At 36.0% G+C, this 19,058-nt stretch overlaps 1 protein-coding gene across 3 annotated transcripts in view; it reads right to left on the bottom strand.

The window, feature by feature from the left end:
* Positions 1–19,058, bottom strand: part of TINAG (tubulointerstitial nephritis antigen) — a 47,555-nt gene that overhangs the window by 13,676 nt on the left and 14,821 nt on the right. For all 3 annotated transcript variants that reach the window (XR_014881563.1, XM_085217892.1, XM_085217893.1), the window contains 5 exons: positions 17,860–17,983; positions 15,412–15,562; positions 7,899–8,079; positions 7,180–7,225; positions 2,577–2,682 (listed from right to left, as the gene is read on the bottom strand). Coding sequence is in view for 2 of the 3 variants with exons in the window: in XM_085217892.1 (XP_085074018.1) it covers positions 2,577–2,682; positions 7,180–7,225; positions 7,899–8,079; positions 15,412–15,562; positions 17,860–17,983 (608 nt within the window). In the remaining variant the exon portion in view is untranslated. The remainder of the gene's footprint in view (positions 1–2,576; positions 2,683–7,179; positions 7,226–7,898; positions 8,080–15,411; positions 15,563–17,859; positions 17,984–19,058) is intronic.

The following is a 19,058-nucleotide window of genomic DNA, read 5'->3' on the forward strand; positions in this document are numbered from 1 at the left end:
ACAAACAAACAAGAACAGAACAAGCTGTTGTAGATTGCAGAGAGTTTGTGTCTGGGCTATACATTTTACATTCAAATTATTTCAAAGTGTTGAATGATACGAAAAAGTATCACATTGTGACATGAATCACATTTAATCACTGGATTCTTTATTGCTAGTAAAATGGTGCCCAGAGAGGTGGTAGAATCACCATCCCTGTAGGCACTTAAGGCCAGGCTGGATGGGGCTCTGAGTGATCCGATTAAGCTGCAGGTGTCCCTGTTTATTACAGGGGAGTTAGAATCATAGAATTATAGAATCATCAAGGTTGGAAAAGACCTCTAAGATCATCCAGTCCAACCACCTACCTACCACCAATATTTCCTGCAAAACCATGTCCCACAGTACAACATCTAAAAGTTTCTTGAACAACTCCAGGGTCAGTGATTCCACCACCTCCCTGGGCAGCCTATTCCAGTATTTTCCAATGTTCAACCTGAACCTCCCCTGGTGCAACTTGAGGCCATTGCAGCTGCTCCTTCTATTGGTTTATGGGAGAAGAGGCTGACCCCCACCTCACTGCAACCTCCATTCATATTTTTGCAGAGAGCAATAAGGTCTCCCCTGTGTATCCTCTTATCCAGACTAAATAATCCCCGCTCTCTCAGCTGCTCCTAATAAGGCTTGTGATCCAGACCTCCTTCAGTTGGACCAGATGACCTTCAAATGTCCTTTCCAACTTAAACAATCCTCTGATTCTATGATAAGTTTAAGCACACCAGGTCTTGGGCTCAAACAACCTTCAACTTGTCAAAATTGGATCCAATTTTACAGTTAAACACCTCTGCAAATATCTCATGTGGCATAGTCCCAACAGTCAGAACACTTATACATTAGATGGTGGAAAAAAGGGACATTCTTTAAGGTTTTGGATCCATTAGATAGTTCAGCAATCTTCAACAAAAATTAGGAAGTAAATGCATTTCCCACATATTAAACTCCTAATCAGTTTGATGTTTCTTTGCCTTCTTTTTCTTCTTTTTCATCCACTTTTTTTCTCATGTCCTTTGTCATATTAAAACACTTTCTTCCTACTCAGTGTTTTGCACAGACTGGTCCATACAATCCTCTGAGGCTACTGCAAGTCTAAGTCAAGATGTCCTGTTTTTTGCTTATAAATGTCTCCTTGCCCAAGTGTTTCTTTTTCTGTGCACATCCTATTGGTTATCATTTAAATCAGCAGCTACTTCAGCACATTAATAGTCCTCATCCCTTGCTCCTCAGCCATCATGTTGTTCCCCTGTGCAATTCTGGTCTAATCACTTTTTACTGTGATGAGATTCACCAGACTAGACAACATATTCTTATTTGAGGGAATAGTTATTAGCACCTTACACTTGTGCCAAACATAGGAATCCCAACATCTGCACTTACAGCCCCATAGAGGCTCATCCCTGAAGTTCCAATTTTCCTGTTTAATTTTATCAATTTCTTTTTCAGATATACTTTAAATACAATACATATATATATATGCCAAACAAACAGGCTTTCCTTCATAAACATATTTTCCTAATGCAGTCTGTTTTCTAAGGTCTCTGCCAGTTTTTCATAGCTTCGCAATGCTCACTTCAGGAGCTTGTCCTCTATTACTCTTTGAGTCAGGACTTTTTGCAACTCTATAGGCTGAAGACTGATCCTGCTTAAGTCTGCTGCTTCTGTTTGCTTCTGTACCACTAGCACACTCTTGTAATTTCTAGTCAGCAGTTTCCACAACCATTATAATTTCCATATCCTTTGCAAGGATATCTATATCACAAATACAATAGGCAATTTATTTTGCTACACTTTCTTCTTGAAGAATTGTATTGGAGATACTCTCAGCAATCGTTCTTGAACAGGACTGAATCATTATTTATTTGATATTCTACATCACCTACAAAATATTTGTTTGAGACTTATCTTCAGCCATTTGTCTGTTTAACTATTCCTTCAGTGATTTATTAAGTGCAACCTTGCATATTCCTTCCATATCAGAGGAAGAAGCACTATGATGCATTCCATAACTCAAGTTCATGCATTGTTAGACGCTTGTCCTCTGTTGGCACTGTTCATCTTTTGAGGGGAAATCAACTGATGTATTATTCATATTCTTCTGCAACAGTTTCAGACTGGGTGTGTACTTCTTACGCACCCCAGATAAAACCAACAGCACCCCTGCAGCAGCTGATTTCTTTATAGGGTGTGGAGAGCCCAGACTGCTGTGTAAATACAACTGTGCTGGCTAGTTAGGAGGCCACTGGCAATGTTTACATTTCAGCTTGGATTCTGCTTGGTAACTTGTTCATTTCAGTTCTGCCATAACATCTATCTTTGAAGTCTTAGAACATATGTCAGAGTGGATTAAAAGGCTGTGGGACTACAGCTCTTTCCAGTGACTTCTAAAATTCTCAGATATACAAAAATGAAACAAACAGAATCTTTCACTGGGAGGTAACAGTGCTACATCTCTGACAACAAAACCATTAGGTTCCAAACTGAGCAGTAATATTTCCTTGCATTCATGACTAGCATGGAAAAAAGAGTAAAAGAATACTCACCCAAGGAGTTTCACTGAGTGTGTTTTCCATTTGGATCCTGCTTTGTAGGAGTGTCTATAGATTCCTTCTTTGTAAAGGAAAAAATCTTCATAGACTTTCATTATAGCTAAAAAAAAAAAAAAAAAAGAAAATAGTAGGAAAAATCAGTACAGTCAGCAAATATTGCTTGTACTCTAGACTGCTCCTTGAATTTTAGCTGTGAGGTTTTGTGTCATACTGCATGAGTGTACTTTGTAATTACAATAAATTCACTAATTACTCAGAAGTTTCCTCCTCTGAGTAAACCAAGGGAAATATTCCAACACACCTCTCAAAAGTCTCCTGTCAAATTAGCTGGCTTTCCCTGTTCTGGAAACTCCCTATAACAGATCTATTTCCATTTAAAAAAAAAAAATGAAGAAATATCTCCTCCTATGGGCTTATGCAAGTTTTCTAAGTTCTGTACAAATCCAGTCCAATAAGACAAATCTCCTCAGGGCTCATGCATAAAATCCTCAGTTCTGACAAGTATCTGCATAGTTCAGAGAAGTATTTAACTGCCAATGTATATGCATGTATATAGCATTCTATGAAATATGGCTGTGACAAACATTTGCAATTTTTATTTTATTTTATTTTATTTTATTTTTTTAATTCAAACAGAGTTCATTGGGTAGACTGGAATCTCCTTATGAAAAAGTAGATTTTCTTTGTCTTTGTTCATCATGACTTTCAAATGGAAGTATTGTAAAACTGGATCAAAATACAGCATGTTAATAACAATATAAGGCCAACAAGCTGAGGAATTGTAAATTTAGTGCAAGGGAATGAATATTACTATCTGCACTTTACATCTTTTCAGAGGATTATCACTTGCTTCAATTTTAAGGAAAATATTTTGAGTTTCTTTTCCAACTCATTCTGCTATGTTAGTTCCATTTGTTTGGTGACTTGCTTGGCTACAAGATCCAGAGAAAATATTTTCCAGCTTACATTACCTAAATAGAAGTGTGAACATAAGCTTAATTTCAGTCTACATTTAGCCTATGATTTTAGCACACTTTTATTTGCCTAGAGCATCTCCCCTGTGAGGAAAGGCTGAGCAAACTGAGTCTGTCCAGCCTTGAGAAAAGAAGACGGAGAGGAGATCTCATTAATGTTTATAAGTATCTTAAGTGTGGGAGTCAAATGGACATGGCCAACCTCTTTTCAGCGGTCTGTGGGGACAGGACAAGGGGAACAGCCATAAACTGGAGCATATGAAGTTCCTATAGGGAACCCATAGGGAGCCTGCTTTGCAGCAGGTTAGACTCCATGGTCTCTTGAGGTCCTTCCAGCCCTTACAATTCTGTGATTCTGTGGAATTGCCACACTGTCTCGAACACGAGAATTAATGAAACTCAGTTTCTTAAGGTCTTGTGCCTCAGGAATCCAATAAAGTACATGTTTCAATGACAATTTTAATGTGGTTGCAGTATTAAAACGTATGTGCCTTGTATAGATCTGCACTATCCACTGAGTAAGGCAAGCTCATGATGTAGTTTTTTATTCGTCTGGCATGTTTTCAAATTACTTTCCAATACATGAATATTGTCATAAACTTGAAGGAAATTAATTGTCTTTATGACCTCTTGGCCTCTATCAAATTGGCTTAAAACAGAAAGCATTCTCAAATTTTAGGAGACAGAAAGATAGTAAAAAGAGCAGCTCAAAACATGGTCATTTATATAGGTTTCATTTACCTTGGAAACCTGGCTGAAAATATTCATTGTTAATAATGTCTGTCATGTCCCAAATTTATGCAGATAGAAACACACAGAGAATAAGCAACCATGATGGTAAGTGGCAAGAAATGGGAAGAGTTTTATCAGTTAAATAAGAAAAATAAATTTAATGAATAATGCCACAGCTTCTGCCAGAGCTGTCTGCAGAATGAGAGCTCACAGTTATTGATAGCAACAGACCAAGTGGAAAATAGCACAAACTTTACCCTTGTCTTCTAGCTGCAAGGTCAGGACTCAACAAAATTTCCCTGCAAAGGTTTACCCCTTCCTATTGCAGGTTCTCCAGTGTATAGATCTGGGAAATCCTGTGGTTATCCCTGTATCAGTAATATCAAGGTCCATTTGTTCAATTTCAGTGAACAATTTATTCTGTATCAGCACCTCTAAATCAAAAGTATGTTCTTGGCTCTTTGTACAACTATCATTCTGAAATGAAATACAACATTTGAAATATATTTGCAAAGTAACTTCAGCCTACATGAGAAAATTTCAGCTGGTTGTGTATTATATGTACATATGTAGAATATGTATATACTCTGTATACGTAGATCTCTATATAAAATTGTATATATACTTGCATATATGCATACCTACTTAAAAACCCTACATATTAATCAGGAACTGTGTACATTAAGTGTAGAGTAGATAGAAAGTCAAGCACTGAGATATTTTTATTTTTTCAGAGACCTTGTCCTGATACGGACTGTGACTTAGAAGGGATCACACTTTTTCAGTCACCTGTGCCATCCCACACCAAAGGAACCATGCATTTTCCAAAATGAAAGAATTAATTATTAATGTATTGGAAGAGGCAGTAATTTTTGTGCCTTACTGTAGCTTATGCATAATCTACCTCAGTCATGCTGAGCTGTCAGATCCTTGCATAAACACAGTAGATTATAAGATTCGTTCTACTATGTATTTATTCTGCTATGGATTCCACTGAACACAATTCTTAAATTAAAATCCACATATCTTAGACGTACAAAGATACATTAGAATCCACATATCTTAGATGTACAAAGGTACAGAACCCAAAAATGTAGTAGCTATCAGAGAAAAAAAGTGTAGCACAGTACATTAATGCTGCTTAGTGCTTTCTCCAAATTTGTGGCAGCATATGTAATGTTCCTTTATTTTCAAGATCATGATAAGTAAAATTACAAATTTCACATATTGCCAACAATGCGTTTTTAGCTTTTCTTTTGGCTGAAAGCAGCTAACATTACAGAAGAGATTTTTATCCTATGTCAGCACTGTAGCTACAGGAGTACATCATAAACTCCATTAAATAAAAATTGTGGGCAGTATTTGATCGTCTATTTGAAAATTTTAAAAGTATTAGTAAAACTACACGATGTTTACTTCAAAGTTAATTTTAAAAGAAACTAGAGTTCCATCATCTGCACCTCAAACTGCTAATTGCTCTGTTCTGTACCACATAAAACAATGATGTTTGCCAGAGAGAAACTGTCAACTTTTCAAACTTGAAAGCTGTATAGACAAAAGTTTTTAATTTTATTCCTACACCTACTTTTTCAGAATTGTTAAGAATATATGTATCCTTCATAATGTTGAATGTGCACAAAGAAAATAAAATTATTCATCATTAAACAAGATGACTTTCATCATCTTGGAAGGTTCTTGAAAATTATTCAGCTATTAAATATTACTCATTACATTAGATAAGATTGGCCATAAGTACTTTGTAAGATCTTGAGGAATGACAAGTGAAGGAAAATGGAAAATCATTTTCAGTAGCTGAAGATCACTTTCAGGATGTTCTGAAAAAAAAATGCATGATATCGTTTTAAAGTTAGAATCATATCTTGATTGCACTTGTATTATGGGAAGATAGAATAAGAACAGTGACAAACTATTAGATCATAACAGAGACTCATTTAAGGATCTCATTATAACACAAAGGAAGAATGGTCAGGAATCACTCTCAGTTGTAGAAGCTCTCAGATACATGCTCTTTTAAGATCTAGATTTTATTTTTCACGTACAACATTACCTTGAGGCTTGCTGAAAACATATTGACATTCCAAAAATGATATGAATCATTGTGTGATTAAAACTTAACAAACATCTGAATCTAGATAATTTTATGTGGAAGATTTAGTACGGATAGATTAAAATAGCAAACTATGTGTACACAGCAGGGGAAGGCAGTACTAGAGAACTGTCTGAAATTCTGTCTTCGGGATTCAAACTGTTTCCTTATCTCAAAATAAGTAGAAACATTGTGTTCACTTCTAGACAAAATTCAGTGTGGGAAAGAATGTTTCCCTTGAGCAAACAAATTTGGGCAGAAGAAGACTACTGATTTTGTCAGAGTTGAGCTTCAAATTGCAGCTGCTCATATAAAGAACTTTAAGAACTAATTTCAACATCACAATTCACTGAAATGAATTATATCTAATCATGTATTTTTCAGTAATGAATTGCAGGCCATGATAACTCATTATATAACTCAAGTCAATTGAAATAGAAAGTCTCCTGGTTTTTCATTGGTCGTCCATCCAGATCAGATGGATATCCAGCACAACCCCTTTTCTCCATCCCCAAATGCTATCAGCACCATCTGTGCTGCAATCAGTCAGGCTAAATAACTCTTTTCCATTCCCTCACATCCTGCTGAAGTAACTTTATTTCCCTAGAAGATCTGAGCCCTTGCACACCAAAAGTTACATCAATGCTGGAGCCCCTGGGTGAACTACTGCACATGTCTTTTATTCACCATGGAAAGCAATTTATGATTTCTAATATTTAGCTACAAAATTGTTGTGCATTAATTACTTCAATGACAGCATTAAAGTATTTCAAACTTACCATACCTTGCACAGGTCCTTTGGCCATGATTTCTTCCATTATATCAGTTTCCTGAGAGAAAGGAAGAGCAGCAGCAGAGAAGGCAAGGGGAGAAAATACATTATGTTAAATAACATAAATTCAACACCATACCAACATAAAAACATAACAATTTATCATCATATGCATACATTGTATATATACATATGTATAACAGGTTACATATAACATATGTAACAGGTTGCCCAGAGAAGTTGTGAATGCCTCCTCCCTGGAAGCATTCAAGGCCAGGCTGGATGGGACTCTGAGCAATCTGGTCTAGAGGGAGGTGCTCCTGCCTATAGCAGGGAGGTTTTAACTAAGTGGTCTCAAAGATCCCTTCCAACCCAAACCATTCTATGTTATATATGTATATGGCATAAAATATACCACTTGTATTTCTGCTAAAGTGTATTTGGTTTACCAAATGAGAAAAACTTTCAAGAACATGTTTAAAAAGAAATAATGCACATTTATGACTGCATAATTTCATTTCTATTTTTAATTTCTAAAGAACCACAGCAGCATAACTTTGAAGAGATAAACAGAGAAACTACAAAGAATATGATCTCTTCTGACAAGTACAATAAAAAGAAAAATTCTCCTTAAAAGTGTTCAAGTGTAAAATATTTCCATCTACCAAATTATTTTCAAGCCCCAAAGGACAAAATGAAAATGATAGGATGTGTGCACAGCATGAACTTACTTTTGAGGAGATCCTGTAGTGAGAGGCACAGCGATATAACCGATTGGAATCTTCTAAAGCATTGGGACAGGGCCCATTTGTATGATTTTTTCCATATTCACTGGACACATAACAGTGATTTTCACTTGGTGAATCCAGAGAATGCTTCCAAAATGATGGATAGCAGGCATAGGATACGACCCTGATCAATTAAAAATAGATGTAATAAGATTTTTTTAACTTTTATTCCAAGTTCATAATTATTTTACCACTGTAAGTTTATGGAGGCATTCATTCTTCAAATATATGAATGTTTGATAAACCACAAAGTCTACATTTATTGAAAATGGCTTCTGAAATGTGCATCTTTGCATCAAAAACTTTTAAGTGAAATTAATCATTTTCTAGCTTTATCTATATTTTCTAAAGGAGTGCTGCTGAGAAGCTACAGGTCTCTTTATTTCTTTCAGCTAAAATGTGTCTGACCTCATATTTTTCTCACATATAATGTGAAAATTTGCTCACTTTTCTTTGTAAACTTCTGTTGATATAAGAATTCTCTGTAATTTTTTTTTAAAGATTTGGGTAAAAATAATTGGTTTGCTGACAAACGAATGAATTTGATGGTTCTTCCAAAGAGAGGCACGATACTTAGCAATTAATACTAGTAGCTTAATTCACACTAACAGAAGTCTTCTGGAAGAAATGCACTTCCTTAAAAGATAAACAAGTGGGAAATAAGTAGGAGAGCACAGAACTGAGTTAATGAGTGCTCCAGCTGCAGAGACATACTAGGAAAAGCATTTAGACATGGCCTGGTGACTGGGTTGATTGTCTTGATTCATGGAAAAAATAAAATTCTCTATAGTGATGCTGGCAGGAGGGACTTTTCTATAACAAAATATGTAACAGAGAAAGGGTAAAACTCAACGGGCTTCAGTGGTGGAATTTATAATTGTACTGTTTTGCAACAACTTTCAGGAATTTATGCTTACGAAGAAGATGAGAATACAGTTAAGGAATTGCTTTATCTGTAGGATTTGTTTTCCCACCACGTGAGAAAATTTCATCTTGGCGGGTTTAAACTCAGGCTGAACTCAGAAAGTATTTTTTGATATAAAGTTAGGAAGCAGAGAAGGACAGGGCATTGCCTAGAAGAGAAAGTGGACCAAAAGAATAAACAGAGGTAGACTTAAAGGCTAGTGAATATGTGTCACATAGTATTCAGAAAAGGGTGGTGATCTTAGGGGGAGTAGGCCACAGAGCTTCTTCTGTAGGACGCTGGTTGTTGACAGCAGGATCCTTTCTGCTAAATGTCACTAAAATGACAGACATGCCGTAATAGTGATACATGTCTGGTCTATGCAGATCCTGAAGACCATCCTCACTACTTCTTAGAAACATTTCTCAAAAGCTTTCCCAAATGGAGAGGATTTGCAGTCACATAGTACGTAAATTTTTCACACCACCATTAGAAATCTGCATCAATGATTTTGCTTTCAAGGTTTTAGAGTATATTTACGGAAATTAAGACTGCTTTTTAACAATTTAAATGAAATTACATATTCTTGAAAGATTGTGTTTTGAAAATACTAAGTCCAGTCATCGCAGAGCAGCTTTTATTGTAATAAAGATTTCAAAATAATTAAAATTAATAGATTGCAAGAATCATGGAGGAAATATTCAATAGAAAATATGTGAAATTAATTGATTGTTCGTAAGTAATCAAAGACAAATCTTTGAATAGCAAAGAGAGCTTCTTCTGGATGATTTTTCTCTAGCCTAAGGCTTCATAGATTCAAAGGAATTTAGCACTGATTCTATCAGAGGAGTGATCGCAGAGGGGCTGCAGTAAATCACCTGAGAATTAAACTCAAGCTAATTTTGGATGTAAAAATCTCCAAAGTGCTAAATCCAAGTAGCTTTGAAGAACAGGTTAAGAGCCATTCTTAAATCCAAATATAGAGAAGGATAAAGAAAAAAAGAAGTCATTTCAAAAAATGGTAAGGAGAGGTTTTAATTCTTTACCTTGGCAATACATCAAAACCTTAATTATAATGAGCTGCTTCCTCATACAGCAAGTTTCTTTATTTTAAATTGCTTATTCTGAGTTGTTCAACCATTTTGACTATTTGGCTAACTGAGCATCCTTTTTCCTTCAATAAATTGAAGCAAGCAAGCTTAAAATGCCCTTTCTATCAATTTGAAATATTCAAGTAAAGGCACACTGAATTTTCCACTAATTGTTTTATAATTTTCATACTCTAGGTCTTACTAGTTTTCCATATTACAGTGCTAGATGTTTCTAAAACAATACACACATTTCTGTGATGATATCATGAATACATATCAGAAGGTTCTTCTAAAGACTGGATTCAGAGAGCACAATAACACTATCTGACAGAGCAAATTCTCAGCCACAAAGCACTACTTTTTAAACAGAATCATCACTACTAGCTGTCCATTTTCAACAGCAATGAACAAGAGCCCACATTCCATGCTTGTAAAGATCTGCACCAGTGGAAGTGACACACTGTTATTGGCACCACTGCTGAAATGCACCATCCATCTTCTCACTGTGCTCACATCCAGTGTTTGATTTCCATAAACATTCACCAAACATCAGGGAACATCAATGGGAGCAACTTTTTCTGCATGGAGGAATTCAATGACACATCATTGCTTCATACACACTTCCATTTTGGATAACGTTGTGTCAGACTGCCCCTTTCCTGCCATCTGTTGCACAGCAACAAAATGGAACAGAATACGGGTGAGAAGTTCAACCTTTACTGCCGTATTACCAGCACCTGCCTCTGACACTGTGGACAACACAATAAAATGGGAGGCATTATAGTCAGAGCAGCCCTCGTATTTTAGTAGGTCACCAGATATACTGAACTTGCTGAATCTGAAAAAGAACAAACTATATTCACACAGACTGAAGGATAATTAGATTTGCTTGTGTTTACTTATCCATCAGGATTTTTACAAGATTAGTACATGTGTGCTTCAACTACTCTTGGTATTTTCTCATTAAGCTTTTGATGGTAGAACAACTGACTCTGAGGAAAAAGTCTTTTTTCTTAGCAAATTTCCTCCTCCCAAAATAGACCAACATGCCCAGTAACTGCAAGAAGCAGTAGCTCTGTCTACATGAGAAGTAACTGTCCATCTAAGGGTAGTTAGGCTGATGTCATTTAGATCTTCAGTTTACTCACAGACAAACCCTTTCAATCCCTCCCAAAATATCTGAAGACAGTCTGTATTCCCAGCTTTCAATTCAGTAATGATAGGCATTTAAGCCACATGTACATGGGCTGTTATTGCTTGTTACAAAATTGATTACGCTTCATTTCTATGGCTGTGTAGAAATAACAGCTTGTTTTGTGTGCACATGTAAATATCTATATAAATTGTAATTTCCAGCACCACATTCAAAAAAAGATATTTTCAAACCAAACTGATTCCTCACAATTTGTGACTTGCTATTGAGATTTTTAAAATTAAGAAAGAATAATTGGAATTAGAATAAAGATATATTCTTTAATTAATGGAGAAAGACAAAGAGAAAAGGAGAGTTAAAGAGCAATTCGGCTACTCATTTAGCAGTTTTCACTGTTAACTGTGTGCTCAGTTTTTATGAAAGTTCTCCTTATCAACCTTTATGGAAATCTTCCACTGACTTCACTGGGATAGTTTAGACTAGCACTTTTTTTCCTGAAAATCTATCAAAAATTGGAGATAAGCACACTTCAGTAATCAGAAAACCAGGAACTCTAATACATCATTGAACACCTGCTGTGAAAATTTACAACTCCACATAGAAAATCAATGTGCTTTCTACCTATTGCAGGCTACAGAGATAATGAAAAAAAAAAAAAAAAAAAAAAAAAAGATTGCCATATACAGGCTCATAAAATAAAAGTTACCTGAAAGCGTTAGGAAACAAGCACCATTTCTCAGGACTCATTCAAAAGACACTTCAGACTTTTACCCCATATATTTCCAATTTTTCATAGTTAAAATAAAGTATTGTGGGCATTAGAAAGAAAAATAGCTTAGTGATCCACATTAGTGAACCATTATTTTTGCTTAGGCTTTTAGATGAATGTGTTATCCTTTGCTCTTGTGGCTAGAAAGACCCTTGCTCAGACCCTGTATAGCCATTCTTGTGTTCCTCCATTATCTGTCCTCACTCTTTGGATTTTTTTTTAAGGTGGAATCCTGATGGATCTTTTGAACTTGAAGAACACAAATCAGGATTTAGAATGGTTTATAAAAATGGGAAGTAGAAATATTTTCAAGTTTGGTACTTTGATGGTGGATCAATAATGGGGAATAAATATGAGTGGTAGGCAAACATCTGTAAGAGTGCAGTGATGATGTATGTGTAGGAGCTGACTCAGGAGCAACACAAATGATGTGTAATGGACTGAGAAGATGGCTGTGGACTGTAGAGATGTGTCAGATATCTGGAGAACCTTCAGATGTTTGCCCTGCAAACTGGTTACTCAGGCAGTCGGCTGAAAAGTCTCTGGTGAATACACTGAGATGTCAGGCAAAGGAGTAACAGTGAACATCCTTTGAAATCTGAAGTATAGATACAGTTGGGTAAATAAAGTGCTTCAATACATTTTCAGCACAACTTCTTTTTTTTATCGAAGGAACTAACTGTTGTATATGCCTAAACTGCCTCTGGAGAATGCTGTGTCAGTAACCACACTGCTTTAGGTTAAAAAAAATATAGCTTCTTGCTATAGGAAGAAATTTATTATTATGGAGTCATGATGGATATATCCATACTGAGCTAACAGACAGGGAGAACAGAAACACAGAAAATCTGTCCTATTTCTGCATTCTTTAGACCATTTTCTTTAAAAACAACTATCTCCAAGAGCTGTGGAGATAATACTGATCGAAATGAATCTTTTATCTTATTTACACTGGAAAATCTTGTGCTCCTATCCTTAGCATGGTAGACAAACAACTCTAGCAAGAGTTATATTTACTCTGTTAAGAGCATAAGCTACAGATTAGAAGGACCCTATTCAATTTCTTAAAATGTAAAGCCATAACTAATTTCTTTACTTTGTCTTTACTTAAATGAGTGCTGAGGCTTTTACCAAGGTGAAGTCCCTTATTTCCTGCTGTAATCACTTACCTAGAGGGTCTTCCACTCAAAAAATGTAAAAACTAGTTCAATGTTTAAGCCCTGGAATCCTCATCTGATCTGATCAAAAATAGATCACCTTTCTGGTACACTTGAGGACAAGCAGAATGATTGCTTTATATACTCAATGTCTGTGTGAATGACAGTGCTTTGGTCTTCACCTGGATCCCCTGGCTACCATGACAACTGTGACGTATGATGCAGCACATCTGACATTCTCCTGATCTGTTCATGGATTGTTTGCTTTTTTATAAACTAAAATTAAAAGTTGACAGACAGCAGACCTGAGATCTCGCTGCCTATGAATACGAGGCACGTGAAAGAAAGATTAAGGGATGGGAGTGCATGAAAGTGAGGGGAAATAGATTATTGTATGGAGCAGAAAGCACAAAAATAAGTTTTACAATGTGAGAAACAGCTGAAGTATAGGGTATATAAAATCAAGATATTGCAAATCCTCCTAGAAGCTGTTTCCAGGCACATAAAGGTCAAGGATTTGATTGGAAATAGCACAGATTCACCAGGGCAAATCATGTGTCCCCATGATGAGATGGCCAGATGAAGTAATCTGGTTATAATGACATGACTAGCTCCACTGTGAATAAGAAAAGCATAAGATGCAATTTACCTTGACTTTAGCAACACTTTCAGCAATTTCTACATCAGCCTGTGAGAGAGTGGGGCTGTGTGAGTTGGTTACAAAGCCAAAAACTGAACTAGACTGTACCGTGACTAGTGACTGGTGGCTCTTTACTAGTGACATTCCCTACCTTAAGACTGTGTCATTTATTAAGAGCCTTGACAGTGGAACATAAATCATGCTCAGTAAATCTGTGGAGGATGCCAGACTGTTGGTGAGTGGTCAGTATGGTGGAGGGCAGGGCTGTTATTCACAGGGACACTGAGAAGATGGAGAAAGAAGGTGACAGAAATTTCATGAAGTTTAACAAAGACACATACCCAACTGGACAGACAAAACTGCCCATGCAGCAGTGCTGTGTACAAAGTGTACAAAGCAATTTAACAGGAAAGTGTCTGCAGCATCAGGTTGAATGTGTGGTAGCAGTGGGCCTCCTCAACAAAAGTGGATCCACAATACCGGTTTGTGTTAGCAAGAGCATAGCCAAGGCATTGTGAAAAATGGTTATTTCCCTCAAACTGTCACTTGTGGGCTTACATCTGGAATGCTGTGTTCAGGCATGGGATCCAAGATAATGACAATGGCAAGCTGGGCAAGTAAAAGGCCATAAAGGTGCTTAAGGCACTGAAGCATGTGATATACAAGGAGAAGCTGAGGGACATTAATTTTTTTGGTCTGGACAAGGCTAAACGGAATTCTAACTACTGTCTTCAACTACATAAGGAGAGATCACAGAGGAGACAGAATAAGACTCTTCTTTGAGATGTACACCTGAAAGGTACTGGTGACAAGTTTGGCCAAAGAAGACACTAATTAGATAAAATAAATTTTAAATAAGTTCTTTGTTGCAAGAATGATTGAACATTGCAAGAAAGGCTATGGAACCCCCATCCCTAGAGATTCTCAAAACAAGGGGGATATGATCATAAGAAATCTTGTCTAATTTTGAAACTACTCATACTTTGAGCAGGTGATCTCCAAAATAAATAATAATAATTAAAAAAACATTCATTTCAAACTAAGAAATTCTGTGTTTCTATAGAGTATTACTTGCCATTTCAACAGGCTTCTAACTGTCCACTTAGGGTTTGTGGACTGTTAATTTTGAGAAGTTCAACTTGAAGGAAGAAAGATTAATGTACAGTCCTTGCTACAGTGTTGCATTTTGGAACAATCTTGAGATAACGTGATAATTTGTTTTATTTGAAGACAGTGTTCGAACATTTTGAATATTTAAAATACTGTATTACGCAACTGGTTGCTTTCTCAAGGTTGTTTAACATCAAGAGCATGTATCCCAAACACAATACAAGTTCTGACTGCATTTATGATATTTTCTTAGATACAAAAAGAAAGACTTTTTTTGTGTTTCTTATAGTTGGAGAGGTTACCATAATGAAAATATCGAGATATAATGAGGCTTGGAGAAAGGGAGCTAGACAGTTGAATAGTTTTTGCAGCAAGAGCCCTTAGCTATCTCGTTCAAAATAGGCTTCACATACTTCTTTGGGAATGCTTCCCAGTTCCTGGACTTCACTACGGCATTTTGAAGAAAGTGTACGTTAGAGTGTGATTGTTCTGATGAGATGAATACGGGTAATCTGATCTAAGACAGAGCTAAATCTTTTTATCACAAAAGATCAGAAATCATCATTATAACACATGTAACTTAAGTGAATGGCTCAAGTTAAGATAAACTGAAACATAAATAAAATATTTACCCATGTGTTTTTAAGTATCTCCAAGCACCTTCAATATTGCCACCACCACATCCATGTTGATTCTTGGTATCACAAGAGATCAAGTTCTGAACAGAAAGGTTGTCTGTGATTTGACCATCAGAATGAATTGCTATTCTATCTGCTGCGACACCTGTTTTGAAAGAAATTGTGTTATCAAAACCAAATAATTACTCAGAGCTTCTCAGTGGTTGTTGTAAAAGAGTGACTGAAATACATCAACATTTTCTACCTGGGGACATATTTTTACAAAACAATTGGGATATTATATATAATAGGATATCGTTATGGATATACAGGATATATGTTAGGAAATACTACTTTTCTGAAAGAGTGGTCAGGCACTGGAATGGGCTGCCCAGGGAGGTGGTGGAGTCAGTGACCCTGGAGGTGTTCAAGGGACATTTGGATTTTGTATTGAGGGACATGGTTTAGTGAGAACTATTGGTGATATGTGGATGGTTGGACTGGATGATCTTGTAGGTCTTTTCCAACCTTGGTGATTCTGTGATTCTGTGATAATATAATATATATATATACACTATATAACATATAGTATATATAATATAATATGTATATATATGTATACATAAAATATAATATGATATTATATAAGAATTTTAAGAGTGGTAAATTGTAAAGTACCATAAACAACTTATTAGTAGATATACTGGTATATATCTAAATATCAAATTAGATATTTACATAATTTCATATAATAATCTCTATATTTGTACTTGCATATTCATATATAGTTAACTTCAGCAGAAGATATGAGGGCTGCTCTGAAAGTAATGCCTCCCATTTTATTATATGGATCCAGAACATTAGAGGTGAATATTGGTGGCATGACTGTAGAGGTTGAATCTTCCCACCAAAATTCAATTACATCTTGTTGCTGTGTGACAGATGGCAGCAGAGGGGTAACCTGACGCAATGTCATCTGACATGGAAGTGCGTATGAAGCAACGGTGTAGCACTTAATTCCTCCATGTGGAAAAAATTGCACTCGCTGATGTTCAGTGACGTTTGCTGAATGTTTATGGAAACCAAACAGTGGATGTGAGCACAATGAGGCAGCGGGTGGTGCATTACAGCAGTGATAACAGCAATATGAAAGATGAGCCACGTTCTGGATGGCCATGCACAAGAGTCACACCACAAAATGAAGAGTGCCTCCATCAGCTCATCTGCACAGATTGACTACTGGTGGTGACTATATTGAAAAATAGTGTTTTGTAGCTGAGAATTTGCTCTAGCAAATAGTGCTACTGTGATCTTTATATCTGTTGTATTTTCCAATGGAAATAAATAGGAAACATTACTTTTGGAGCAAACTACATACAAATATTTCCCATCTCTGCAGCTGAATTTCTGAATCCCTTTTCTTTCCTTTCTATATCCATTCTTTTATATGAGGAGGAGAGAAAAACAAAATAAAAAGAAAATATTAATTGGAAGTAAGTAGTTGCTTAAGTGGAAAAAATATGTGGAATTACTCATATTAAGGTGTAATGTGGGATTCACATAAAATTCTCTTTCTGAGAAAGTCTGAACCACAGATGTCTGAACTAGATCAGATAGTCATGATTCTAAGTTCTTACATATTTATTCATGGCTTAAAGACAGACAGATTCACTAAATTGTAAGTGAAATTAAGACATTCCTCCTTATGCTGTGATTTAAAGAAGCAGAAACCAGCATCCAGCAGGACCTGTTGTTCATATCAAGTCAAAGTTTGACTGCATAATTTTTTCCTCTATCTGTAGATATCTTAATATGTACTGAGATTTATTGCTACATAAGAAAAATTAACCAAACTGATCACTATAATTTCTTTGAAAAAGTGACACAAACACTCATGTCCACTTTTCATAAAACTAGAGGTTTTATCACATGAGGTTGAATTGCATTACTGACATTGGTTTATTTACAGAATTAGAAAATAGTTTTTTCCACAAACACCTGAGAAATTTCAGAGTTTTCTTTTCACAAAATCACTGAAAAGTTTACACTTCATTACTTGAATTTCAAGGATTAGACAATGGCAAATAGACAGATATATAAGTGTACATGTATATATAAAGTGACATCTACCTGTTTTAAAACATTGAAGTCAAGCAAAGAATGTAGATGAGTAAGAGTCACTTCATTCTTAATGATAAAATGCACTAGTCGACTTATTCCTACGTCCTGTCACAAAAGAAGTCTCCATATGATACAAAAACTTATGAAAAGCAAAGGAAAATCTCTACAGCTTAAATTGGGACATCTTAGAATGAAAAATGTAGCATTTTCAACTGGTAACTTTTGCTAATAAAAGCTGAACAGAAAGTTGAAATTACTTGATTACTAATCACTGTAAGTTTTCATTATGTATTTAATATACATGATATTTTTGAAAGGAAAAAAAAAAAAAAAAATTATTACTTGCAGTTGAAAATGCCCAGGATGCTCCACAGTTTCGTTGGTCCAAAGGATCATGAATCCAGTCAGGCCATGCATAAGTGGCTGCAAAAAACTCAGGAAATTTTTCTTCCAGAAGGGAGCTTCCCTAAAACAAAATGCAGTAGATGAAGTATATCTGCTTCATTTCCTAACTTTGCCTTCAAAATGACCCTATTTTTGTTTTAAACATTCATAATGTTTGAATTGAGGAAGCCTCAAGCATTGGCAGCTGTGACTTGCCAAGCATTTGTGTGGTGGTTGCACTGTGCCTGGGTGCTGTGGGTGCCCTGAGAGCTGGAGGCTTTCTGGCACTCCAGTAGCTGTGCTGAAAAGCTGAGCTCCACAGCTGCCAACCTGAGAAACCTGTCCAGTTTTTGTCTGATTTTTATCTCAAGCAACATTTCCCTATGAAACATGTCAATTATGACCCAGCTGACATTTTTGGAAGGAAAAGCATTCTGCTGCAAACAGTAATGAAGTTAGGAACGTTACCCTATTCATCTTGACATGCTTTCCACTTGGCTGGAAATAGGAAATTCTAGTTACCAGTGGGGAATCAGCAGAGGGTAAATTCACTGATTCATCTTTTACACAGAGGTTTTTCAATTTCCAGCACTTATTCTCATTCCAAAATGAAAACCACTGATTTTCTTTCTACTTTGCAATCTGATGTTGATATGAATTCATGGACTGTTCAGAAAAACCTTTTGAACAGTCATTTTTTGCATACTTTTCTCTCTGTCTTAATTTATGTCCTGTAAGAATTGCACAAATATCCACATATGCAGGAGCCATCTGGTACAGCTGCAAATAATCTGCCCTATGTTTGACATGAAAAAAAATACTAAATAATTAAAAACAATGAGATAACTTTATGGACAGAGTGCTTATGCTGCACAAGAAAAAAGGAATGGCCATACAGCCACCTTGGACACCCAGCCTAGAAATTTGTCTCAAACAATTGCTCAGAGCAACTATTCCAGATGAAAACACAATATACAGAATATGAGATCCTTCTCCCAAACAAAACACTCCCTGATAATTATTTGTTACTAGCAAGCTCACATGTGGAAACAAAGGCTTCTATCCTGTTAAAAAATCTTTTATTTTATTTTGGTTTACTTATCCTTGGTCTTCTGATTCTGAATGTCCTTGCTGCACAATTATTCTAAATTGCCTTG

Source organism: Meleagris gallopavo, chromosome 2 (assembly GCF_905368555.1).
Source record: "Meleagris gallopavo chromosome 2, MGAL_WU_HG_1.1, whole genome shotgun sequence".
In the NCBI taxonomy this organism is placed as follows: Eukaryota; Metazoa; Chordata; class Aves; order Galliformes; family Phasianidae; genus Meleagris; species Meleagris gallopavo.